Source organism: Salmo salar, chromosome ssa06 (assembly GCF_905237065.1).
Source record: "Salmo salar chromosome ssa06, Ssal_v3.1, whole genome shotgun sequence".
Classification (NCBI taxonomy): Eukaryota; Metazoa; Chordata; class Actinopteri; order Salmoniformes; family Salmonidae; genus Salmo; species Salmo salar.
In genome coordinates this window covers 41,348,582-41,375,888 of record NC_059447.1, presented here as the reverse complement: position 1 = coordinate 41,375,888, position 27,307 = coordinate 41,348,582, and the positions used below count along the sequence as shown (strand labels likewise).

Here is a 27,307-nt window from a genome sequence, read left to right as displayed (position 1 = left end):
GTGTCCCCCTCAGGAATTGCTCTTGAGAAAATGTAATGTAATGCAATGTAATTGTCCCCTCCAAAGTGGATATCAGATTTTCGCCCCTGAAACAAACACAGAGAAACAATCCCCCACACACATAGACATACCTTGAACCTACTGCTATTGAATAAAGGGTGTAGTCAGTGTTTGTAGTGCTAGGAATAAACAGTTGGTAAAGGAGAGGACTCTCTACTATGAACTACACACTTTTTACATTTTATTTATACTGCGCATGTTACACTACTTTATGTAACTTTCAAGTCAGCTTTCAGTTACTCCTTGCAATCTGTAAACATCCAAATCGATATAGATTTATCTCACCTTTATATCTAGAGAGTTGTGGGAAAGATCTCCCAGGTTTTCTGTTGAGAAGATTTGGATCGTTTCGGTTGTGAAACGATATGAGCCGGCAATGATTCTGCTAACTGCTCCTTCTTCTATCTGTGGTTCGGCTGTCGGCGTGAGACCACTGACTTTACTTCTGGGTTTTCAGTTTTCTTTCCTCTTCCTATCTGACGCTAGACTTGGCTGATATCCCTGCTTTCTGATTGGGTCACACCACCCCGTGGCTGTTGCTTCATATCGCTCACGCCCACCTGCCGTTGAAAAGAAACGACTCCGCTGTTCAACTGTAGGACGCTGATTGGCTGGCATGGTTCTGTTTAGTACTGTAGCCAATCAGAATGGAATAACATGATCATGCATAAAAGACAGTAATATTGTCTCAATTTTTCAATTAGACTAAACGTTTATATTCTGAATACATTCTGGCACCAGTGAACTGAAGTCCATCTACATTAAGGCTATTTATATTTTCCCGTTGCTCTTGGCCTTGACCATATATAGATAAATACATAAACATGTAGCCAATGATTCAGCAAATGCATTTTCATTCAGTGGCCTTCAAGTAAATTGTACAAACTGCAGTATTGTGCTTTTTTTACACCTGGTATTTTTTATTTGTGTGAATCCCAAACTATTTGTTTCTGAGTTTGATTAATTGGGATACCATTTTGTTTGTTTATTTTGTTGGAGCAATATTTGAAAGGGGGAGGTGCCTTATGCACCTCAGGGTTTTTTGGGGCTCCGTGCAATCTGAGATCCTTGAGAGGTCCCTACCAATGATGCATTTAAACCATACCATGGTTTGCTGATGCTACGTCTTTGGCTATTGAGAGGCTTTGAAGCTGCCGGTCGGCCATATTGGCAGTCCCCTGTAGGAGCAGTCCTCCATAGGAATACATTAAATTCTATTTCAATTAAGTGTTTAAAGGAAGAAAATAGCATGTATTTAAGTATTTTTTTAGTTGTAGTGGGGACAGTAACATTAGTCATCTAAAAAAAATTATACTTTTAAGGAAATGTTTTTATATATATTTTTATTTTTATGTTTAGCTCACATAATATAATTTAAAAGTATGCATTAAGGTGTCTTTAATAAAATAAATATGGCAAAACGAGTGTAGACATTAATAAATGCATTCTATAGCTTCCAAAATATATTTTACAACGGTGGGGGAGTGTCAAGATGGAGGCAAGGTGGCTTCAACACAACGGCCAAAATAATCATCTAGTGTATATATAAACCCGATTTTAGTTGAATTTGAAAATGGTTAAGGGTGAAGGTTAGGTAAGGGTTATGGTTAGGGTAAGGGATTAATGTTAGAGTTTAGGGTAGGGAAGTCCAAAGGATCCCAGGTCATAATCATTTTTTACCTATCCTGCACTTCACTTATCGCTTGCCTTTTCAACTCTCATCACATTGTTTTGTATTGTCTTGTGCACAAATAAACAAATTCCAAATAAAATAACACTAACAACATTTTTTTGTATACACCAGCAGAATGGCTGTCTAACCAATGTAATATTTTTTCTAGGATAGATAGTTGATTATAGTATGACGAACAGTACCAGGGTGATACATTCAAATGTGTAATAAAATCAGACCATTTCAAGGTGAAGCAATTTCATTTGGAAGGAGCAAGACTCATTTGCATCATATTAGTCATATGAGCCAATTGCCCTGTGCAGTCAGTGTGTGTAATCATCAGTCTAGTGCAGCTGGCAATACAGACCCTGGTAAGAGTTGCAATTATTTCTCTCATACACACCGGTGTGTAAATGATTGATATCAAAACTTGCACAGTTGTGGCGCAATAGGGTGCAATGGGAGGTGATGGCGCACCATTAGACAGTCTGACAATTGGGTCATTCAACTCAGAGCCTCTCCAGAATAAACTGTAACGAAGGTAGGATTGTGTGTGTTGTAGTGGGGTGTTCGAGAGCCTTTGGCCTTGGATACACTTCCTCAAAAGTGGATGCAACCAGTATGCCACTTCAGTTTTGGGAGATTCAAACATTGACTGGCCTGATGAGAAATATACTTCAGATCATGTTCTCTTCATACATTGTACTAATAGTATCTGGAGGCTGAGTGCCATCTGCTGGTCAACTTCTCCATCTACAAACAAAATGGCTGAGTCTCACTGTACAGTGTCAATAGTCAATAGCTTCCTAATTGTTAAAATGGGTGTGCAGCAGTGGCGACCCGTCATTCAGGGCAGCCCCACATTTTTAGCACCTAGCACCAAAAAATATATCAATTTTGGGGGGGGGGGGGGGGCTTGCCTGTTTTGCATGTTATTTTGGCATTAATACATGTCACATATCAGTGTGCAAACAATGTAAAAAAAAATCTATATATCATTGAGTTAATAAAGCTGCATACAAACATGGTCTCTTTTTTTGCTTTATTGAGTAAGGCAGCTCCAAAATGCAGGTGTTTCAGCCTAGCTCAGTGCTCTCTGTGGTGGTGGGACAAGCCAGAAGAAAATACAGAGCATTGCACCGTGATTGGCTCAGTGTTCTGTCACTCATGTGGACACTATGTCACCACCATGTCTAAGGGTAGAGCTCTAAAATTCTAGCCCCTTGGGTGCTGCCATAGAGTTACATTAGAAGTGCCCATCCAAGAAGGCGCAAGCTCATTGGCCACAGATAAAATTATGTCAAATCATGTTATATCTACAGTAGCTTTGATTGGACTGATCATCATTCAACATCATACTTTCAAAATCTTAGCTAGCAGTCATCAAGAATTGAGTCGACAATCTACTGGCAAATCCTTTTTAATACTTGTCATATGAAGAGAAATAATGAAGAGAAATTATAGATACAACGTATCAGTGCTCATCGGCCATTGGACATAAACATTACACAAGGTGGAAATCGCAAATTCAACAATGAGTGGTTTGGAAGGAATCAGTGGCTAACTGCAAGCATTGCAAAGCAATCATTCGCCTGCTATTCAGTGGAGTTGCTGTAGTTGTGTGGTCCCAAGTCTAAGATTAAGGGTCTCTTTTCCTAGTTCAAAATTATAAACATTCAACATTGGCCATGCTGTCAATGAAGCATGATTTATGCCATGCTCAAAACTGCAAAATCATACTTTAGTGAGTTCAAGACAACTGGGAACTCTGGAAAAACGAGCTACGACTGGGAAAATCGGGAACTCGGGCCTCTTTCTAGAGCTACGACCTGAAGACCACTGACGTCATGATTCAACTTTTTTTTTCCTTCCCCCGAGTTCCCAGTTGTCTTGAAAGCACCATAAATCCAGAGAAAGCCAGACTTTGACAAAATTTGCCCACGAAGGACCACCGCGCCACCTTTCTGTTCAAGTGAGCAAAGCACAAGGTGAATCCAAAAATGTCTTGTATGCTGCTGCATAACTGTAATGTGCCAGGGAGATATGTATACTGTAGCTAAGAAAGTGATAAGTATGTTGTATAGTAAGCTGTTAGTAGCCCATGTGCCTCACCCTAACAATTGTCTATTTTCCCCTCCTGTTCTGACTCGGTGCACATGTAGCCAATAACCTGTTGAGAAATGTAATCAAATATTGTAAGAGCTTTCATTGTCTGCTTATATGCCGTCTTTGACTTGGTGTACAGGGAGAGCACTGTAAGAACGGCCCATGTTCTGAATTCTGTCGCTGTACATTTCAAAAGTGCTGAACAAATAGTTGACGTCCATCCTAGCTTGCTCATGTCTTTATCGAAATGACGGCTTGCCTCTAATCTTCTTGTCGTCCCATTATGCCATAGTTTGTACATCAATTATCAGTAGAAACCACATTTGTTTATTTACTAAGTCACTCATTACAGCAGTTTTTTTTATTTTATTTTTAAAAAAAGGCAGTAACTGAACTGTTTCGCTGCCAGACAAGGCTCCGCTGACAACCAGGTGTAGCAGTGGTATAGTGCAAATAATGTATTGTTTAGTGTTGTGGCTTTGCTGCATGGATCCCACTTGCCCCACCAAGATTTACATGCTAAAAATCACAACTGGTGTACAGACAAGGGAACAAACAGTCTTGAACAGGGTGTAACAATACACATTGCATTAGACAATATTTGGCGCAAAGCAAATTCTTTTATTAAGTGTACAAAACATGTGCAAGAATAGTGACTCATTGGAAGAACTAAACAAGCATGGCTTTGCCCTAAGAAACCTACACATCAGTCATGAACAGACAGTGGATACATACAAGTTCACATGCAAAAACTGACTGGTTGACAGAAAGAGGGATGATCCCAGGCTGCAGTCTCCTATACTACAGAATTGTGGCCTTGGTTTCACAGCATTTGATAAGTACCAAGTAAGTGCCAGCTAATGAAACAACCTGCACAGTCATCAGCATTCTCCCTTTGATTTCTGCAGCATCGTGCAAAAAGAGTTAATTAGGAATGGCCTCTATGAATGACATTCACAGTTCAGCACATGAAATCAAGCATACAGACACCCTTTTTGGCCCATGAGCTACTTATGAAATTACCCAGCTCTTTCCTTCGTACCAAACACACACACATATACAAATGCACAAACATGGTAGGGCTAAACTGACTAAACCACAGGAAATGACTGAAATAGATGTGTAACTTCTTTTGCGAACAAGCTAACTCACGACTAGAACTACATCTGCTAAACTGAAGAACCTGGCATGCAATGAACACTATTTGAGCCACTCACACAAAACATGAAAACATCTAAATGCTTAACACTGACATATGCAGAAGGGGTTTTATATAGTGTTAGACATGAATTGAGTAGGGAAAATAGTGGTCACAAACTGGGAGAAGCGGCACTAGGTACTAGGAGAAGCAGTACCACATCTCAAAACTGCAGCTGAGCCATGAAATCAGGCCTTGTCTACAGAAATCCTATCCAATTGCAACTATGGCACTAAAACGCATGACAAGACACTGAACAAGATGCTAAGCTTGACCTAAACTGTGGTATAAAGGCATCTTGGGTTGTGCAGCAAAGCAATAGAGAAAAGGCACACAGCTTGTGAATTTGGGGTGGGATATCCAAGACGCCTCCCAAACCCCAAAAGTAGCACAAACACACAAACTTCCCCACAGACAAATCAGAACACTAGTACGCCACTCATCCCGAGCCAGCCATTACCACCTTCCCCCTCTCCTTTACAGTATGGTGCACTTTTGCTTCTTCTTCTTGTCCCCGTCTTTCTTGGTCGTGTCGGCCTTCTTGGGCCCGTAGAGGCTGGAGAAGCAGGCCTGGGCGGAGACGGGCTCCCTCAGACTGAGCAGCCACCTCCCCTTGCCGTAGTAGGCCAGGGAGCCGAGCTCCATCTCCTCCACCAGCTCTCCCTCCTGACCCTCTTGCTGCAGCGCTAGGATCTCCAGCAGGTCGAAGCCTGTCTGCTGTGGCTCAACGCCCTCCGCACAGCCCAGGGTGACGTGGGCACGGCTGCCAGCGGGCAGGGTGGCGGCAGCCGGGACTACAGACACCGCCTCCTTCTCAGCGTCGGCAGGCCACAGGGTTAACTGATCCTCAGAGAGTGAAACCCGGGCACCAACAGTGCGAGGTGTGACAAAGAGGGCACTGAGGGACAGCTCGAACACAGAGCCATACAACTCTTCAACGGCCTAGTGGGAAATGAAGAGGGGTTATTTCAAAATGGTCCCCTGAAATGTGAAAATACATTATTTAAACAATGCACTGGTCATCAGATTTTAAATTCATAAAACAAGGCCAATATGAGCTTTGTAGTAAATAATGGGTTAATAGGATGAGGTTGCATTTGACAAATAATTCCCATCACCAATATACATTAACAAAAATTTAAATGCAACATAAAGTTTGTCCCACGTTTCATGAATTGAAATAAAAGAACCAGAAATGATCCATATGCATTTTGTGCACACATTTGTTTACATCCCCGTTAGTGAGCATGTCTCCTTTGCCAAGATAATCCATCCACAAGACAGGTGGGGCATATCAAGAAGCTGATTAAACAGCATGATCATTACACAGGTGCACCTCGCACTGGAGACAAAAGGCCACTATAATTTGCAGTTGTGTCACAACAATGCCAGAGATGTTTTGAGGGAGTGTGCAATTGGCATGTTGACTGCAGTAATGTCCACCAGAGCTGTTGCCAGAGAATTTTATGTTAATTTCTCTAGCATAAGCCACCTCCAACATCATTTTAGAGAATCTTGCAGTACGTCCAACCGGCCTCACAACCGCTGACCACATGTAACTATGGCAGCCCAGGAAGTTCACATCCGGCTTCTTCACCTGCGAGATTGTATGAGACCAGCCACCTGGAGAGCTGATGAAACTGAGAAGTATTGTTCTGTAACAAAGCCATTTTATGGGGGAAAACATTCTGATTGGCCGGGCCTGGCTCCCAAGTGGGTGGGCCCACCGCTGCCCAGTCATGTGAAATCCATAGATTAGGGCTTAAATTAACATATTTCAATTGAGTGATTGCCTTATATGAACTGTTACTCAGTAAAATCATTGAAATTGTTGCATGTTGCGTTTATATTTTTGTTGAATATACTTTCAGACTTACTGGTTTGTCTGCATATTCCTTGGCTCCCTCAGCCTTGCCATAGTCACAGAATTTGGTAGTGCAATGAAGAGCGCCATTGGCTTGGAAATACTGCTCCAGGTCCACCTCTTTCTCAGCCTCAACAGTGACTGAAAAAAACAAACAAAGCAAGCACAGTTGTCTCAGTCAAGCTCAAGAGACTAAAATTTGATTCAGATATAAACAATAGAAGTGTGTGTATCACAAGACCGATGTGCTGAACTCACAGTCAGGCAAGTGCTTCTTGAAGGCCTCAAGCGTGTCCAGCGTCTTCAGGAAATCCATGGACGTGCACCTGACCTTGTCCTGGATGCCAGGGAGAAGGAACCAGCCAAAGAAAAGGGGCAGGGACGTCTCCTCAAGAGGAACTTTCATGGCCTGGATCTGGGCTTCCTCTAGCCCCCGCTGAGTTCTCTTGGCCAGCTGTGGCAAGTCTCTGCTCCACTCAGTGCGGGGCTCCAGAAACATGGCCACCAGCCGGTGCTGCTCTGCCACCTCCCCCAGACGGGCCAGCCGATCATGGGTATGGTTGGTGTCATCCACCACTATCACTTGAGCAGATGTTCCTACACTGCAGCAGGCTACCACAGCATCGTCAAAAGCCTTGTACCCATCTGCCGATCCTTCTGGACTCTCCGGTTTCACACCATGGTCATCAGCACAACAGACAGTGCAGAGACCCTGGTAGCTATCTGCAATAGCACGTGCCAAGAGGCTCTTGCCACTGCCGGGGAGGCCTCTGAGGATGATTAGAGTGCGAGAGGTGCGAAGGGTGGCTTTGGTCTGCTCATGCTCCAGGAAGGCGAAAGACAGGGTGCCAGGAGCGGGAATCTGCTCGACGACGTCGGCCTTCTGCTGCTCCACTGCATCTGCCTCACCTGCTGCCCGTTTCTCTGACTCGACTTCTTTTACAATTTCAGCTTCTACCAGTTTCTCTTCCATCACAGTCTCAGCCTCTACTGGTTTCTTTGGCTCTGGTTCCGGTACAATTTCAGCTTTGGTCTGTTTATCTGCCTCCACTTCTTTTACAGTTTTAGACTCCGCTAGCATCTCTGGCACCACTGCCAACACAATCCCAGATTCTGCCTGCTTCTCAGATTCCTCAGGCTTCTTCTCTTCTGGTTCGAGCAGTTGCACATCCTCGGATTCTGGCTGTGTGACAGGCTTGGGCGCTGCCTGCTCAGACAGTTTAACAGCCTCTGGGACGGGTTCAGCCATTTTCTCTGGCGCAGTTTCAATGTTATTCTCTGCTCGAGGCTCATCTAAAGGCAGAGGCTCTGGTGTTTTCTCTGGCATTGGCTGCTTTTCAGGCTCTGTGGTCTGGATTTTTTCTGGTTCTAAGTACAATGCTGTAGCTGACTCAGAGACCTCTGTTGAGCTCTTTAGTTCTGGTTGTTTTTCTGGGTACTTCTCTGCTTTAGTCACAACTTCCGTAGATGTCTCTGGAACCTTCTCAGGAGATTCAGACATTTTCTTTGGTGATTTTTCTGCTTCAGGCTCCGTCTCTTGCATTTCTTCTGACATTCCTGATTCTGTCACCATATCCGGCAAACGCTCCATTTCTTGCCCATTCACTGGTGATTGTGCAGGATCTATTGGAGAGTCGAGTTGTGATTGGGGGCAGTCTCCTGCTCCAGTCTCTGATGCGGTGTCCAACACCTGGGTCTGCTCAGCATCCATATCTGGGTTCCTCAATGGACCTAATGATAAACACTGGTGTAGACAAAAGATTTGCTATAATAATGATACCAATGAAACTCATACAAACTCAATACTTGGAAAACAGGAACGTTCTATTTGAAACTGTACAGCATAAACAATGAAATGGTGCTGGAATTCCTTTAAACTTCCAAGCTGTAAAAAAAAAAAAAATTATAAATATGACAAATCTTCCCTTGTGCAAAGATTTGGGATACCACACTATCACTTTCTGAGGGAGGGAGTCAAATGATCTCTTTTGGTATTTCTAATAAGAGAGTTATAGTGAGCAGCAGACTCTCCTTATATAATGGCTGTACTGCAGCGGTTTCTCTCAGTGTCACCCCTGCGGCCTGGACATCAGATTATTCGGAGTAATAAATCAAAGTGATAAAGACATTGGGTGGTTGGCTTGGCTCTATCGACCTAATTACAAAATGGTTTTACCACAGCTGGCATCTTTGGAGTGGTATGTGAGAGGAGGATGTGTGTAATGCATGCTTTCCTGGGCTCTGAATTCTCAAAACATCCACATAATCGGCTTGAACTACTGCCAGTCTGCATGATCCATGTAGGTGGGAAAAACGTAATTGGGAAACAAGCGTCAATTAGAATACATTAACATACATCCATAAAACCAATAAAAAAAATATGCATCAGCAATTTGGTACCGAATTAGGTCGATAAGTGAGCGAAATTCAGACATCGGCAGTTTTGCATAGCCTAACAAAAAGTAGCGGAGTGTGCTCAGCCTCTGACGACTAGGCCGGGGTGAGAAATTAACACCTGCGACTGATTATACCAGCCTTTTGTGTGGACAAGGGCTCGTATATCCGCTTGAAAGACGCACTTGAATAAAAAAAAAAAATTATCGCCAAGGAAAGTATGTAGAAATTATATATTTTTTGAGTAACAGACGGTCAGTAAGTAGCGCAATAGAATATATGTTCGTGAAATTCGACAAAATAAAAAACAGCATGGTCATCCCGTTACAGGCTAGACAAGTTTACCAAAAAACAGACAACATTCGAAACAGCACATCAAAAGGCCAATATTTATGGTGAGTGAATGTTCAGTAAAAGATAGTCCGATGAGAATGTTTTTAGTGCAACGGTGTAAACGCGGCTACTACCGTGTAACAATGAAATGATGAAACGGGGAGTGGTTGCAATGCAATCACCACGCTACAGACAAAACAAATCAGCGTGGCAATGTCATGTCCAAACTCAGATGCCACGTTTGAACAACAGCGACAGCCTATTTCAAAGCTAAAGAAATTCGATTTGTCTGGAAAAAGAGATTGATAACTTCTGTCAAGTTCCAAGATCGTACTATATGACAGCAGCTTCGAATCGGACTATTTAGGCTAACTATCATATTGATATGAATGGGACGAGATTACCGACGGAGGTTTCTTACCGTGCCTGTTGTGTCAGGAGTATGCCGCTGACTCTGCAATTTAGGCGTTTTCAAAGCTGGAAAGCAGAGGACAGTCGGCGCTCCGCGCAGAAATCTGCCCCAGACACTAGGAAAGAAAACGGAAACTACGGGCTCTTGAGTACGCGCAAGGCTTAGTGCTCTTGAGGGTGGGGTGCTTCCTATCGTTTGCGCGCCCCCGCTCTTATCAACGCGAACGTCCCAGCAATGACAACGTAGACCTGGCCCCTGGCTGAGAAGAAAATTACATATGAGTTTTGTTGATTTTAAATTCCGTAAGCCATGGCAATAATGCCAGAAAGTCTGATAATTTCATGGCGTAAGTGACAACAATGAGTAATTGTATATTTTGGCAGTTTATGATTTTAGGTCCTCATCCACAACACAAACTCCTTGAAAAATAAAGCTCTGTATAAAAATGTTTCCAGAAATGCATGTTCTGTAAAGGAAATTTGCTCAACAGTCTGTGGACTTTATGAGATCAGATGTGTCTAATCTGATAACATGGCAGGATTTCTTAATACCCATATAAAGGGAATCAGCTGCTTGGTGAATCACAGCGTTGTCAGCATGCCAATCTGAAACAATGATATCAGAGTGCAGAAGTAAAGGGAACTAGCCTTGTAATCAGATAGAAAAGCACCACATGGAAACGTGTACACAGTTCTAAAGGAATGTAGATGATTTTTCACTGGGTGCATTGTGCCAGTCAGTACTTGTCTGTTGTTTTCGCCTCCAATGACCTGCTTACATGTACATAGGCACAGGCAATTAAACCCAAGTTACCCAACACCTGCTAACAGGTTCTGCTGAAAAATGTGCCAGATCAGCAAGATTTCCTGAGTTTCATAAGGCAATCCAAACATGTCTTAAACGTCTTTCTAACGTATAATTTCCTTCTATAAAGCTTCTGGGTCATTCTCTCTGTCTCTCAGATAGTTTTAATTAGATTAACAATACCATGTGTGTCAAGTGCCAAAGACTCAATACACAGTAATTGCTTTCTGGATCATTAGTCGGTGGCACGTTACACTGCAAACAAAGATGACTCCAAAACACTAGGCAAGGCTTCACAAAAAGCTTTAGTAATGAGACACTACAAAACATTACAGTGGAAACATGCATTTATTGCAATACTACAGGAAACACATAAATGAAAAGGAAGACATCAACTTATACTACATAGCTGTAATGATTGAATTCCTGTGTAGCTGAATAATACATTTTCAAAGTAATATATCATAGCATAATTCAATTTTGTTCCCACCCGAGTCAAGCCGTTTCCTCAGCTGTATCTCCTAAATTTATTCTGTAAGGGGTATGAACATTTTGTATGTGTGCAGTTTTTCTATACACAAATACATAAATCAACAAAGAAAATAAAAGTATACAAAAAACTCAAGTAGAGGTCAGAGAAGCATGCTCAAAATACCGTTTTTATTACATTGTCCTTGAACATCTGTCTGAGGCTCCTCTTCAGTCATCTGATGAGCACTCAAATGTTGCCTTGCCTCACAGACAGCCTAAATAAGGGCGTAAAATATTGTATCAGTGAGCCATTGTGATTTGACAATAGGAAAGAAGTGACATGAATTGACAAGGATGTTCAGGGAACCTTCTGGATGGCATCCCTTGCAGGTCATCCTGGAGAACCGTAGCCCTGTCCAAAGCTCTTTCAAAGTGGGCAACACCGGATTTAAAGTTGCCAAGCTTCACTGGGAGGGGACTGTTAGGACCAGTTCAATGCTTTGACCAAGATCAAATAGACCAAGACTAATCACAGTTTCCATGAAATCATCACTTGTGTCCCCAGATTGTAATTCAAAAGAATCAGCATTGATATGCTGTCCACATCTGATCAGAATTGTATAGCCATTTTCCCATTCAATCCCATAAACGTCAAGGGAAAGGGGATACCTAGTCAGTTGCAAAACTGAAAGCATTCAACCGAAATGTGTCTTCCGCATTTAACCCAACCCCTCTGAATCAGAGAGGTGCGGGGGGGGGGCTGCCTTAATCCACGTCATCGGCGCCAGGTGAGCAGTTGTGGGGGTTTACTGCCTTGCTCAAGTGCAGAACGGCAGATTTTTCCACCTTGCCGGCTCGGGGATTCGAACAACACTGTCCCAACACTCTAACCTCTAGGCTACCTGCCGCCCCTCAATGGAACCACAGTACATAAAAAATACATTATATTAATTAGATCAAGCTCAGACATGAGATAATGGCATTTTCTTTAAGAGTCTGTAAAGATTAACTTAAAATACAGGCCAGGGGGCCATTGCTATTGCTATGCACATCACAACTTATCAACGACTCAAACAAGGGGTTTCGCCACACTTCTACCTGCACTTACTCTCTGACTGTGCCACCAACACACAGGCGTTCAGTTGCCACTTCTCATCAGCGATATCATCGGCTACAGCGAGTGAGCGAACGCCGTAGTCCCGGGCCTTGGTGTGACGCTTCAGCTCCAGGTAGCAGCAGCCTGTCTCATGGAACAGCCAGGTCCTCTCCAGACCGCCACAGGCCAGGGGGGATCTTTTCCTACCAGCTGAGAATGGATAAGCAAATACACAAACACGGTGAATAGAATGACAGTGAATCCATACATTAGGAGTCCTTTGTATTAAACAAAACTATTTGCTTCATCACACAATCCAAACATATAAAAACACAGATGTGATGCCATATACTTTGAGTTTCCACTTCAATAGCCTGTGGGAACTTTCCTATTCTGGCGTACACTCGGCCAACGTTATCAAGTGCCCTTGACTTTGCATCTGGGAGTTTGCTGTTGGACAACAAAGAAAGCGAAAGAACACTGTTAAAACAATAAGATGCAGTGTGTGAAATGCAATTGATTTGAAATGTGGGACGTTAGAAAATCATATACACGCCCCTACGTATTTATTTGGATAGTGAAGCTAAAAACTCTTAATTTGGCTTTATACTCCAGCATTTTGGACTCGAGGTCAAATGTTTTATGAGGCGACAGTATAGAATGTCACCTTTTATTTGAGGTTATTTTCATACATATCTGTTTTACCTTTTAGATATGAATGCACTTTATGTATCTAGTCCCCTAATTTGAAGGTGTCAAGTATTTGGACAAATTCACTTAGTGTATTAAATGGAGTCAAAAGTGTAGTATTTGGCCCGATATTCCTAGTACGCAATGACTACATCAAGCTTGTGACTCTACAAGCTTGTTGGATGCATTTGCTGTTTGTTTTGGTTATGTTTTGGAATATGTTGTGCCCAATAGAAATGAATGGTAAATAATGTATTATGTCATTTTGGAGTCACTTTGATTGTAAATAAGAACAGAATGTTTCTGAACACTTCTACATTAATGTGAATGCTACCATGATTAAGGATAATCATGAATGAATCGTGAATAATGATGAGTGAGAAAGATGTACAAAGATCATGCCCCCAATACATGCGAACCTCTCAACATTACCAATAAGAGAGGATGTTAGTGTTTGATCTCCAAAATCCTGGCGTACAGAGCCAAATGAAACGATTTAGCCTCACTATCCAAATAAATGCGTAGTTGAGTGTACCTTTCAGACTGAAATTAAGTGTCCACTCCACAGCACTCACCATTATCTGGCCAGGTCCAAGTCCTTCTGATGGTTGTCTAATGCTCTGTCCATTTCCCCCAGGTCAATCAGGGCATTTCCAATGCAGCTGTGAAGGTTCCCCAGCACCTCTTTCTTATTGGGAACCACCTCAGGACCTCCAGAGCTTTCTTCGGGCTGCTCTCTGCATTGCCTGCAGTCAAAGCTTAGAGGGGAGAAGAAAAAAAAGAGTTTACCATTGACCAGGATGTATTGATAAGCATCAAACTACCATATTCATCCTTGGGTCTGTTCTGTCTTACCTGCATCAATCTCTTCCAGGCTCTTGAGTACAAAACGGGTGGGATCAGAGGGAGGGTTCTGCCGGGTCTTGTTCCACTTCTGCTGCATGAGCTTGCGGTCTCTCTCCCGCGCATAGATGGGCTTCTGCTGGAGCCAGAACTCAGGGCGTGTGTCCAGATAGGTGATGCAGTTGAGGATGAGGTCCTGCAGTCTCTCCCCTCCCCGCATTCTACCGTTCACCAAGTCTGGAGGCCATTTATGATTTTGACTTTAATGGAATATTTGCCCTTTACCACAGACTGGGCTCTGTAATTCATGCTGATAATAATGAATGAGTAAAGGAAATCAAAGGACACGTAGAGGCCAATTCTCCAGATAGGGTACGTGATAAAAGAGCATCTTCCCAAGTGTGACAGTGTATTGATTGTGTACTGAAACTAAGACAAGAGTGAAAATACAGGAACATGCTAAGTAAAAGATTTCTGGCTACCCTACGTTCATCTTTCAGTAGCTTCTCTAGGGCTCCTTATCACTGTAGAGCTCTCCCAGAAGCTGCTTGGCTGTCGTCTCACTCTTAGGCATCTTCTTGTTCTGCTGCCTCATCTCCCTTCTCAGGGAGATGAATCAGCCCCTTCGGCCGTCCCTTCTTCACCTGCCAATCAATCCCACACGCAGAACTCATCATGAGGATGACATGCATGCAGAGGTGGGAGGAATTATGAAAAAGATGCAGCTTATCGTCTCAAGGCTTTACCATTGAGACTCACCTCATCTGCCTTGTGGAAGAAGGACAAGTACCCCTCGTTTTCCAGTTTCACAGATGAGGGGCCTGAGGTGGTGGAAAGATAAGAAATTTAGAAAACCATATGGAGAACTTACAAAAACTGCATTATGAAAACAATGAGGCACTCAATCTGTTGGTCTTTTACAAAAATATTTTGACCCAGTACTTACTGCCCACAGAGTTGTCGATAGCCTCTTGGGCTTTCTGGATTCCCAGTCTAAATTCCTGCAGCTGTGGCCACAGTTTGTGCCCCCTGTGGTAAAACACCAGGGCACACTCAAAGTCTACCATGGTGTATAAAGCTTCAGCTTTCTGATACAAACCATGGGAAATGAGGAATACAAATAAATCAATGGATTTTGCTTGGGAAGTTATGACTAATCAGAAACAACAGTGTGCCCTAGTGGTCATTGAAAATAAAAAAAGCTTTGAATTTCAGTACAGTAGCTGGCCAACAGGGGGATACAGCTGTTCCGTTCCAAACAAAATAGATAATAAATAATGGCCAACACTGGCTGAGAGACAATACAATGACTGCTACATAATAAAGCCAAAGGCTGGAAATAGAACAGGGCTGAATAATGATGCCCAATGTTTAAACTGCACCTTGAAGAATTCTTTGTCCTCCTTGAGAGAGGCCTCTGCGTCCCTCAAAGCATTATCAAATTTTTGTCATCTGGCTGAAAAATCAATGCCTGAAAGAAATTTATAAACTGTCATTAGCTACAAATACAAACTTGACATACATGTATTGTAGACTTGAGTAGCAAAAAAGCCACTCACTGAGAACACAGCCCAAACGACTTGGCAACCAGTGAATACGTTTTCGATTGATAGCTGTGTTACAGAAGAAATAGTCTGAATGCGTTCAACCACAAGCATGACACTCAGCAAATATATTAAATGGTCATAGCTAAATAGCTAGCTAGCTATAAGTGGCTAAGTGTTTATTGTTTAGCTATCATTAGAGCTACCGCACAGATATCATCTTTGCTACCAGTCGGTTCCTGGACACCCGCGATTCAATCAGATCACTCATTACACAAACTCCACAGCAGGGGGAGGTAATGCATCTTTTGTCATGCCACTCAGTCAATAAACGAGCAACCGAGCATGCACACACTGCATTGTTAACCTGTGCTGCTCAGTCCCCAAGAGGGCACGTTCGAGCGGATCACTTTTGACGCCCTTTCAAAGTGTGTTGCATTATGGGGATAATAATTGTCCGACTTGCGCCTACATGTCAACAGCATGAACATTACAAAAATCATGTGATCAAAGGTCATGACGTTTTGACTGCAGTCAACTGCAAGTTTCTGCAGTTCATCTTCATAACTTCATCCTGCAGCCATCGCTTGCATTGTGGGAGGCTCTATTGCCAACCAATCATTAGGTTATGATTTCAGTTTGTGAGTGTGTGACTTGGGGTTTGGAGACATGTTTTTTTTTTCAACATTATAATGAAAACATTTTATAAACAATGGCAACACTGCCATGTTGATCTGAGCCTTGCTGTTGGAAAACCACATTAGTGTCCGACTTTTGGCTGTCTGAGATATACCTCCCCAGTCGGTTGCTTTAGCCTTACTACTCAAACGCGCCCACTCTTTTCACCGTTTCTCCCAGTGGGCGGTGCGATACATCATGGTGGGCGTGGGTTTCAAAGTGCAAAGATAATGTCCGATGAGCGTCCACGTTCAACCGAGAACCCTCCGCCAGGGACCTCTTTCATACATTTCAGCCAGACTCGACCCTCGGGACCCAAAAGGTGCACGTTTTGGTTTTTAACCTAGCACTAAATAATCAACTAATCCTCAAGCTTTGATTATTTGAATCAGCTGTGTAGTGCTAGGGCAAAACCAAAAATGTGCACCCATTTGGTTTACAATTGCACTTTCATATCAGTACATAATTTTGCTTTATTTGAACTAGCGATAGCTAGCTACCAGTGGAGGCTGGTGGGAGGAGCTATAGGAGGATGGGCTCATTGTAATGGCTGGAATGGAATAAATGAAACGGTATCAAACACATCAAACATACGGAAACCATGTTTGACTCCGTTCCAGTTTTTCCAATCCAGCCATTACACAGAGCCCGTCCTCCTATATCTCCTCCCACCAGCCCCCACTGCTAGCTACCAAGTGCTAGCCACCAGTTTTCCTAAATGTGAACAGTGTGTAAATGAAGGTCAAGTTTTGCTTGCTAGACAACCAACAACGTCAATGCCGCTATCAAGACAATATACTATGAAATATATGAAACTGATTATGACTAGATTTAATTTCACTGTGATTGGCTAGTATACATGCAATAATACCTGTATACTGTCAATCACTGAGATGAATTATTTGCATTGCTGGCTTCATTAAAAACAGTTAATCTGATGGTCCTGGCATGGTTTCGAGGCCTGTTCAGAAACCTTGAAGGAAACTTTGATAATGAATAAAGTTGACTTCATAGCTTTTGTTGGTAAGGTTAACAGTACAACTCGGGTTGTGGAAAGCAGAAATGCCAGGCTGAAGGTTATTGTGGAGACGGCAAAAGAGATATTGGGGGTAACAGATGTTACTGTTGAAATGGTTGTTGACATGCTGAACAATCCTAAGGGTGGAGTGTTTCAGCAGGATATAGATCAAGTTTAATGGGGTTGGGGAGAGGTTTTTGGGCGAGGGGGGAGGGTGTGGTAGAAGTTAGGGATTTATTTTGGTTTAGAATTTTATGTTCATGGTAGTACAGAATTGGTCAGATCATGATTACAGTAGGTGCACTTTAAACGTTTGTTTGTGGACCGTCATCATATCATATCGAAGAAGAATTGTAATGGCGGCTGGTAGAGTTTTTTGAGTCGACGCCACATGGCGGAAAATTCAAGATACAAGAACCATTTGAACAGTTTGCTCCTTCATCCGCTGTAGTAGCAGAAAGAGCGTGGAGATGTTGAAATGGACAGTGGGGAAGAAGTAAAGGAGCTGAGCTTAAAGGGAAGCGATGTGGTGAGGAAAATGGTCGTCAAATACAAAAAGGCAAAAATGTTCTCCGGTAGATCCAAAATGTAACCTGCTGAGTTTGGGCCTCTTTCCGATGATGACAAGGATGGTTCTGGAGAGAATGGATCCTTGCCTTCTGGCTCATCCATATGTGGTGTCAGGATGGGTGGAGAAGAGGTTGGGGACTGTTGAATCTGTTATTTATTTTCTTCTGCCCTGAGGGAGAGGGCGCTCCACACCATGCGTCTTGGGACAAGAACTTTGATTTGCTATGCTCTCCGGAGCTGAGCGCCGTTGAAAGGAGTGATAATTGGGCTGGTGTTAAGTGTTGAGAACCAACTGAAATTGAAGATTCCCGGTGTCTTTGACACCTGCCGTTTGGTGTGACGCAGACCCGGTGGAGAGCGTGGTGTAACAGAGAAGATACTGTCTGTCCTGCTGAGTTTTGATGCAGAGTCTTTACCAGACATGTCAAGTTAGGAAGTGCTCTCATTTGTTGACTTCTGTGACCGTAAAAGCCTTGGTTTCATGCATGTTAACATCAGAAGCCTCCTCCCTAAGTTTGTTTTATTCACTGCTTTAACACACTCTGCCAACCCTGATGTCCTAGCCGTGTCTGAATCCTGGATTAGGAAGGCAACCAAAAATTCTGAAATTTCCATCACCAACTACAACATTTTGGGTGTACTATTTTTAGTATTTTTTAGATTTCAGTGCAACATTTGATTTAGTGGATCATGAAATAATTTGGACAAAATTAATGCATTATGGTTTTAAGGAGGTAGCATTAAATTGGGTACAGTAATTTCTAACTGACAGGAAACAGTCCACCTATATCAATGGTTCATTTTCTAAACTGTGTTAAACTGTGGAATACCGCAGGGCAGCTGCCTTGGGCCACTTCTTTATTTAATATATACCAACGACCTTCCCTATGCATTAGCTGAAACTCAAGCTACTATATTTGCAGATGATACTACAATTTATGCAGCAAGACAATCGGTTCAACAGGCACAGCAAGCTTTACAAGGAGATTTGGAGAATATCAGGGAGTGGGTTTGCCAAAATAAACTTGTTTTAAACACCAAGAAAACCAAAGTTATGTTGGTCTGTTCCACTAGGAAAAGGCCAAAACAGCATGGGATACAATTATGTATGGGAGGAGTACTAATTGAAGAAGTGGCAGAAACCAAACTATTGGGAGTGCAGCTAGACAACTGCTTATCATGATCGTCTCAAATAACTAATCTATGTAAAAAAAAATATTAAAACAGCATGCATAATCAGAAGGATAGCTAAATATTTACCAGGAAAAATTATTCAGCAAATAACACAAGCATTAATTGAGAGTCAGGTGAACTACTGTTCTGTGGTCTGGGGAAATGCATCATCAAGTGAAGTTAGGAGGTTGCAGATTGCACAGAACAAAGCAGCAAGGATTGTTTTAAGGTGGAGATATGGTTCTTCTGTTGCAGTCATGCGCAATGTTCTTGGTTGGTCATCAATCGACAAGATAATTGAAAAAAACATGCTTATTTTATTTCATAATATACATAATTTAAAACGGCCAAGTTCTATTCACAATGGTATTCAGTTGGTAAGAGACAGACATTCCGTAAATACTAGGAATAGATTGTCCACCATCTATGCATTATCCAGACAGAAAAGAGAAATAGGCAAAATAACATTTCAATTTAGAGCAATAAAGAAATGGAATAAATGAACTGAGCAAACCAGAAACCTTTCAATATATACATTTAAACATTATTTTAAAACGATTTAAATATAATACATAGAAATGTTGTGGGACTATAGTAGATGAAGAATCAATATTTTTTAGATTAAGGAATTTATTGGGTCATTATGTTAGTACATTATGTATGCTTGTAATAGTGTGTTATACAGTGCCTTGCGAAAGTATTCGGCCCCCTTGAACTTTTCGACCTTTTGCCACATTTCAGGCTTCAAACATAAAGATATAAAACTGTAATTTTTTGTGAAGAATCAACAACAAGTGGGACACAATCATGAAGTGGAACGAAATTTATTGGATATTTCAAACTTTTTCAAAAAAAAAAAAAAAAAAAAATTGTGCGTGCAAAATTATTCAGCCCCCTTAAGTTAATACTTTGTAGCACCACCTTTTGCTGCGATTACAGCTGTAAGTCGCTTGGGGTATGTCTCTATCAGTTTTGCACATCGAGAGACTGAAATTTTTGCCCATTCCTCCTTGCAAAACAGCTTGAGCTCAGTGAGGTTGGATGGGGAGCGTTTGTGAACAGCAGTTTTCCGTTCTTTCCACAGATTCTCGATTGGATTCAGGTCTGGACTTTGACTTGGCCATTCTAACACCTGGATATGTTTATTTGTGAACCATTCCATTGTAGATTTTGCTTTATGTTTTGGATCATTGTCTTGTTGGAAGACAAATCTCCGTCCAAGTCTCAGGTCTTTTGCAGACTCCATCAGGTTTTCTTCCAGAATGGTCCTGTATTTGGCTCCATCCATCTTCCCATCAATTTTAACCATCTTCCCTGCCCCTGCTGAAGAAAAGCAGGCCCAAACCATGATGCTGCCACCACCATGTTTGACAGTGGGGATGATGTGTTCAGGGTGATGAGCTGTGTTGCTTTTACGCCAAACATAACGTTTTGCATTGTTGCCAAAAAGTTCGATTTTGGTTTCATCTGACCAGAGCACCTTCTTCCGCATGTTTGGTGTGTCTCCCAGGTGGCTAGTGGCAAACTTTAAACGACACTTTTTATGGATATCTTTAAGAAATGGCTTTCTTCTTGCCACTCTTCCATAAAGGCCAGATTTGTGCAGTATACGACTGATTGTTGTCCTATGGACAGAGTCTCCCACCTCAGCTGTAGATCTCTGCAGTTCATCCAGAGTGATCATGGGCCTCTTGGCTGCATCTCTGATCAGTCTTCTCCTTGTATGAGCTGAAAGTTTAGAGGGACGGCCGGGTCTTCGTAGATTTGCAGTGGTCTGATACTCCTTCCATTTCAATATTATCGCTTGCACAGTGCTCCTTGGGATGTTTAAAGCTTGGGAGATCTTTTTGTATCCAAATCCGGCTTTAAACTTCTCCACAACAGTATCTCGGACCTGCCTGGTGTGTTCCTTGTTCTTCATGATGCTCTCTGCGCTTTAAATGGACCTCTGAGACTATCACAGAGCAGGTGCATTTATACGGAGACTTGATTACACACAGGTGGATTCTATTTATCATCATTAGTCATTTAGGTCAACATTGGATCATTCAGAGATCCTCACTGAACTTCTGGAGAGAGTTTGCTGCACTGAAAGTAAAGGGGCTGAATAATTTTGCACGGCCAATTTATCAGTTTTGTATTTGTTAAAAAAGTTTGAAATATCCAATAAATTTAGTTCCACTTCATAATTGTGTCCACTTGTTGTTGATTCTTCACAAAAAATTACAGTTTTATATCTTTATGTTTGAAGCCTGAAATGTGGCAAAAGGTCAAAAAGTTCAAGGGGGCCGAATACTTTCGCAAGGCACTGTATGTGAAAATGTGTTCGTATTATAAATTGTATTTTAATGTTTAAGGACTCTTGGAAGATTAGTCCAAATGGGGACTAAAAGAGAATAAAAATCTAAATCAAAAAACATTTTCCGCCAAGATAGAACCGTCAAAGGGGGCGGAGTTGCAATCTACTGCAGAGATAGTCTGCAGAGGTCTGTCATGCTATCCAGGTCTGTGCCCAAACAGTTCGATCTTCTACTTTTAAAAATCCACGTTTCCAGAAATAAGTCTCTCACTGTTGCCGCTTGTTATAGACCCCCCTCAGCCCCCAGCTGTGCCCTGGACACCATATGTGAATTGATTGCCCCCATTTATCTTCAGAGTTCGTACTGTTAGGTGACCTAAACTGGGATATGCTTTACACCCCGGCCGTCCTACAATCTAAGCTAGATGCCCTCAATCTCACACAAATTATCAAGGAACCTACCAGGTACAACCCTAAATCCGTAAACACAGGCACCCTCATAGATATCATCCTGACCAACCTGCCCTCTAAATACACCTCTGCTGTCTTCAACCAGGATCTCAGCGATCACTGCCTCATTGCCTGTGTCCGTAATGGGTCCGCGGTCAGACGACCACCCCTTATCACTGTAAAAGGCTCCCTAAAACACTTCTGCGAACAGGTCTTTCTAATTGAAGGATATTGACCTCATCAGTAGAGGATGCCTGGTTATTCTTTAAAAGTACTTTCCTCACCATCTTAAATAAGCATTGCCCATTCAAAAAAAATAGAACTAAGAACAGATACAGCCCTTCGTTCCCTCCAGACTTGACTGCCCTTGACCAGCACAAAAAATCCTGTGGCGTACTGCATTAGCATCGAATAGCCCCCACGATATGCAACTTTTCAGGGAAATTAGGAACCAATATACACCGACAGTTAGGAAAGCAAAGGATAGCTTTTTAAAACAGAAATTTACATCCTGTAGCACAAATTCCAAAAAGTTTTGGGACACTGTAAAGTCCATGGAGAATAAGAGCACCTCCTCCCAGCTGCCCACAGCACTGAGGCTAGAAAGCACTGTCACCACCGATAAATCTACGATAATCGAGAATTTCAATAAGCATTTTTTCTATGGCTGGCCATGCTTTCCACCTGGCTACCCCTACCCCAGCCAACAGCTCTGCACCCCCTGCAGCAACTTGGCCAAGCCCCCCCCCCCCCGCTTCTCCTTCACCCAAATCCAGATAGCTGATGTTCTGAAAGAGCTGCAAAATCTGGACCCCTACAAATCAGCTGGGCTAGACAATCTGGACGCTCTCTTTCTAACATTATCCACCGCAATTATTGCAACCCCTATTACTAGCCTGTTCAACCTCTCTTTCGTATCGTCTGAGATCCCTAAAGATTGGAAAGCTGCCGTGGTCATCCCCCACTTCAAAGGGGTAGACACAAACTGTTACAGACCTATATCTATCCTGCCCTGCCTTTCTAAAGTTTTCTAAAGCCAAGTTAACAAACAAATCACAGACCATTTCGAATCCCACCGTACCTTCTCCGCTATGCAATCTGGTTTCCGAGCTGGTCATGGGTGCACCTCAGCCACGCTCAAGGCCATAAACGATATTATAACCGCCATCGATAAAAGACAGTACTGTGCAGCCGTCTTCATCGACCTGGCCAAGGCTTTCGACTCTGTCAATCACCGCATTCTTATCGGCAGACTCAACAGCCTTGGTTTCTCAAATGATTGCCTCACCTGGTTAACCAACTACTTCTCAGATAGAGTTCAGTGTGGCAAATTGGAGGGCCTGTTGTCAGAACCTCTGGCAGTCTCTATGGGGTTGCCACAGGGCTCAATTCTCAGTCCGACTCTTTTCTCTGTATATATCAAAGATGTCGCTCTTGCTGCTGGTGATTCTCTGATCCACCTCTACGCAGACGACACCATTCTGTATACCTCTGGCCCTTCTTTGGACACTGTGTTAACAAACCTCCAGACAAGCTTCAATGACATACAACACTCCTTCCGTGGCCTCCAACTGCTCTTAAATGCATGTAAAACGAAATGCATGCTCTTCAACAGATCGCTGCCCGCACCCGCCCGGCCGTCTCGCATCACTACTCTGGACAGTTCTGACTTCGAATATGTGGACAACTACAAATAGCTAGGTGTCTGGTTAGACTGTAAACTCTCCTTCCAGACTCACATTAAGCATCTCCAATCCAAAATGAAATCTAGAATCGGCTTCCTATTTTGCAACAAAGCCTCCTTCACTCATGCTGCTAAACATACCCTCGTAAAACTGACTATCCTACCGATCCTTGACTTTGGCGATGTCATTTACAAAATAGCCTCCAACACTCTCCTCAGCAAATTGGATGTACTCTATCACAGTGCCATCCGTTTTGTCACCAAAGCCCCATATACTACCGAACACTGTGACCTGTATGCTCTCATTGGCTGGCCCTCGTCGCTTCATATTCATCACCAAACCCACTGGCTCCAGGTCATCTATAAGTCTTTGCTAGGTAAAGCGCCGACTTATCTCAACTCACTGGTCACCATAGCAGCACCCACCCGTAGCACGCGCTCCAGCAGGTATATTTCACTTGTCATCCCCAAAGCCAACTCCTCCTTTGGCCACCTTTCCTTCCAGTTCTCTGCTGCCAATGACTGGAATGAATTGCAAAAATCACTGAAGCTGGAGTCTTATATCTCCCTCACTATCTTTAAGCATCAGCTGTCAGAGCAGCTTCCCGATCACTGCACCTGTACACAGCCCATCTGTAAATAGCCCACCCAATTACCTCATCCCCATATTGTTATTCATTTTTGCTCTTTTGAACCCCAGCATCTCTACTTGCACATCATCTTCTGCACATCTATCACTCCAGTGTTAATGCTAAATTGTAGTTATTTCGCCACTCTGGCCTATTTATTGCCTTACCGCCCAAATCTTAATACATTTGCACACACTGTATATAGAGTTCTCTATTGTGTTATTGACTGTACGTTTGTTTATCCCATGTGTAACTCTTTGTTGTTGTTTTTGTCGCACTGCTTTGCTTTAGCTTGGCCAGGTCGCAGTTGTAAATGAGAACTTGTTCTCAACTGGCCTACCTGGTTAAAAAAAGGTGAAATAAAGAAATATTTAAAAAATGACCATGGCTTTATTTCTATTACAGCATATTGGATGACTGTCATTCATATTCCCATTCACCCAGCTCAATGTAACATCAATAGGTTTAGGCTACTACATGATACTCAAATTTGTCCTATACCAATCAAGAGATTGCTACAACCTATAGCTTAGAAATGACAGTTTATACCGTAGGTGCCCAGGTCGAGAGACAAATTGGAGTAATAAAGGTGACAGGCAGAGACACATTAAAAACCGCCTTGCACACTCTTGCCTGCATCTAGCTGATCTGGGGTGTAATCTTTAGTCCAAACAGTTGCAAAACGTTTTGAAAGTTTCTATTGGGCAAATTCAGGTAGGTCCCGCCCCATTTCGTTCTGTTTAAGAAACATTTTGCAACCGAATCGTCAGAATGAATACACCCCTGATCACCCACACACACAGTTCAATTTCATAGCAGCCACATACAGTGGGGGGAAAAAGTATTTGATCCCCTGCTGATTTTGTACGTTTGCCCACTGACAAAGAAAGGATCAGTCTATAATTTTAATGGTAGGTTTATTTGAACAGTGAGAGACAGAATAACAATAAAAATAGCCAGAAAAACGCATGTCAGAAATGTTATAAATTGATTTGCATTTTAATGAGGGAAATAAGTATTTGACCCCCTCTCAATCAGAAAGATTTCTGGCTCCCAGGTGTCTTTTATACAGGTAACGAGCTGAGATTAGGAGCACACTCTTAAAGGGAGTGCTCCTAACCGCAGCTTGTTACCTGTAAAAAAGACACCTGTCCACAGAAGCAATCAATCAATCAGATTCCAAACTCTCCACCATGGCCAAGACCAAAGAGCTCTCCAAGGATGTCAGGGACAGGATTGTAGACCTACACAAGGCTGGAATGTGCTACAAGACCATCGCCAAGCAGCTTGGTGAGAAGGTGACAACATTTGGTGCGATTATTCGCAAATGGGACAGGACAACTTCACCGCATCAAAGGGACTATGGACGGGGCAATGTACCGTCAAATCTTGGGTGAGAACCTCCTTCCCTCAGCCAGGGCATTGAAAATGGGTCGTGGATGGGTATTCCAGCATGACAATGACCCAAAACACATGGCCAAGGCAACAAAGGAGTGGCTCAAGAAGAAGCACATTAAGGTCCTGGAGTGGCCTAGCCAGTCTCCAGACCATAATCCCGTAGAAAATCTGTGGAGGGAGCTGAAGGTTCGAGTTGCCAAACGTCATCCTCGAAACCTTAATGACTTGGAGAAGATCTGCAAAGAGGAGTGGGACAAAATCCCTCCTGAGATGTGTGCAAACCTGGTGGCCAACAACAAGAAACATCTGACCTCTGTGATTGCCAACAAGGGTTTTGCCACCAAGTACTAAGTCATGTTTTGCAGAGGGGTCAAATGCTTATTTCCCTCATTAAAATGCAAATCATTTCATAACATTTTTGACATGCGTTTTTCTGGATTTATTTCTTGTTATTATGTCTCTCACTGTTCAAATAAACCTACTATTAAAATTATAGACTGATCATTTCTTTGTAACTGGGCAAACGTACAAAATCAGTAGGGGATCAAATACTTTTTCCCCCCACTGTAGAGCATTATGACTTTACTTGCTGTAAAATTCCTTCTCGCATCCAGGATACCCCGGCCAGGTCAATTAGAAAGGCCTGTTCGCAGAAGTGTTTTAGGGAGCGTTTGACAGTGATGAGGGGTGGTCGTTTGACCGCAGACCCATTAAGGATGCAGGCAATGAGGCAGTGATCGTTGAGTTCTTGGTTGAGAACAGCAGAGGTGTATTTGGAGGGCGAGTTAGTTAGGATGATATCTATGAGTGTGCCCGTGTTTACGGATTTGGGGTTGTACCTGGTAGGTTCATTGATAATTTGTGTGAGATTGAGGGCATCAAGCTTAGATTGTAGGATGGCCAGGGTGTTAAGGATGTCCCCGTTTAGGTCACCTAGCAGCACGAGTTCAGAAGATAGATGGGGGGCAATCTATTCACATATGGTGTCCAGGACACAGCTGGGGGCAGAGGGTGGTCTATAGCAAGAGGCAAAACAGTGAGAGACTTGTTTCTGGAAAGGTACATTTTTAGAAGTAGAAGCTTGAATTGTTTTAGTACAGACCTTGATAATAAGATAGAACTCTGCAGGCTATCTCTGCAGTAGATTGCAACACCGCCCCCTTTGGCAGTTCTATCTTGGTGGAAAACGTTATAGTTAGGGATGGAAATTTCAGCGTTTTTGGTGTTTTTCCTTAGCCAGGATTCAGACACGGCTAAGACATCCTAGGCATTGAGTAATGAAGAGAGAGATATAGTCTCTAGAGACTTTTAAACCAGGTGATGTCATCGCACATGTGGGAGGTGGAACAACATGGTTGGTTAAGGTTAAGGCATTTTGAGCAGGAATATAGGCTCTACAGTGAAATAAGACACTAACCAGGACAGTAATGTACAAGGCATATTGATATTGATATTAGGGAGAGGCATGCGTAGCCAAGTGATCGTATGGGTCCAGTGAGTGGTTGGGCTGGCTGGGGACACGACGATTTAGACAGTTAGCAGGCCGGTGCTAGCAAGCTAGCAGTTAGCAGGCTGGGGCTAGCAAGCTAGCATATAGGCCTTAGAGGGACGTCGCGATGGGGGAAAAGTCTGTTTTTGCCTCCTCGTGCAGTGACGTCGATAGACCAGTCGTGGAATTTGTAGGGTTCCAAGTAGCAGAGGGGTCCAAGTCCAATTGGCAAAATTGGCATCGTAGTCCAAGAAACTGGCCGGTGATCAGCTAACAGTCCAATATGCTATAGATAGCTAGCAGGCGGCGGTTAGCAAAATGGGCCTTCAGGGGACGTCGCGCCTGAGGGACCTGTTGGGATCCTCGGGCATTGTGTAAGTCTATGGAATGGGGTGAGAACCACGAGGCTCCTAGGTTTTGAATTATTGAAGT

At 42.8% G+C, this 27,307-nt stretch overlaps 2 protein-coding genes and 1 pseudogene across 3 annotated transcripts in view; all 3 read right to left on the bottom strand.

The window, feature by feature from the left end:
• The window catches only part of LOC106607281 (ATP-citrate synthase), a 32,246-nt gene extending 31,625 nt beyond the window's left edge, over positions 1-621 (bottom strand). For both annotated transcript variants that reach the window (XM_014204090.2, XM_045720594.1), the window contains exon 1: positions 346-621. The gene's annotated coding sequence lies outside the window, so the exon portion shown is untranslated. The remainder of the gene's footprint in view (positions 1-345) is intronic.
• A 3,817-nt stretch (positions 622-4,438) lies between these two features.
• cn37 (2,3-cyclic-nucleotide 3-phosphodiesterase) lies at positions 4,439-10,130 on the bottom strand. The gene is given in 4 exon segments (NM_001165410.1): positions 4,439-5,978; positions 6,914-7,041; positions 7,159-8,644; positions 10,049-10,130. Coding segments are annotated over 3 exon segments (2,046 nt in total). The 5' UTR covers positions 8,612-8,644; positions 10,049-10,130; the 3' UTR covers positions 4,439-5,513.
• A 1,048-nt stretch (positions 10,131-11,178) lies between these two features.
• On the bottom strand, positions 11,179-16,436 carry LOC106607231 (outer dynein arm-docking complex subunit 4-like; annotated as a pseudogene).
• Between the last annotated feature and the right edge of the window lie 10,871 nt (positions 16,437-27,307).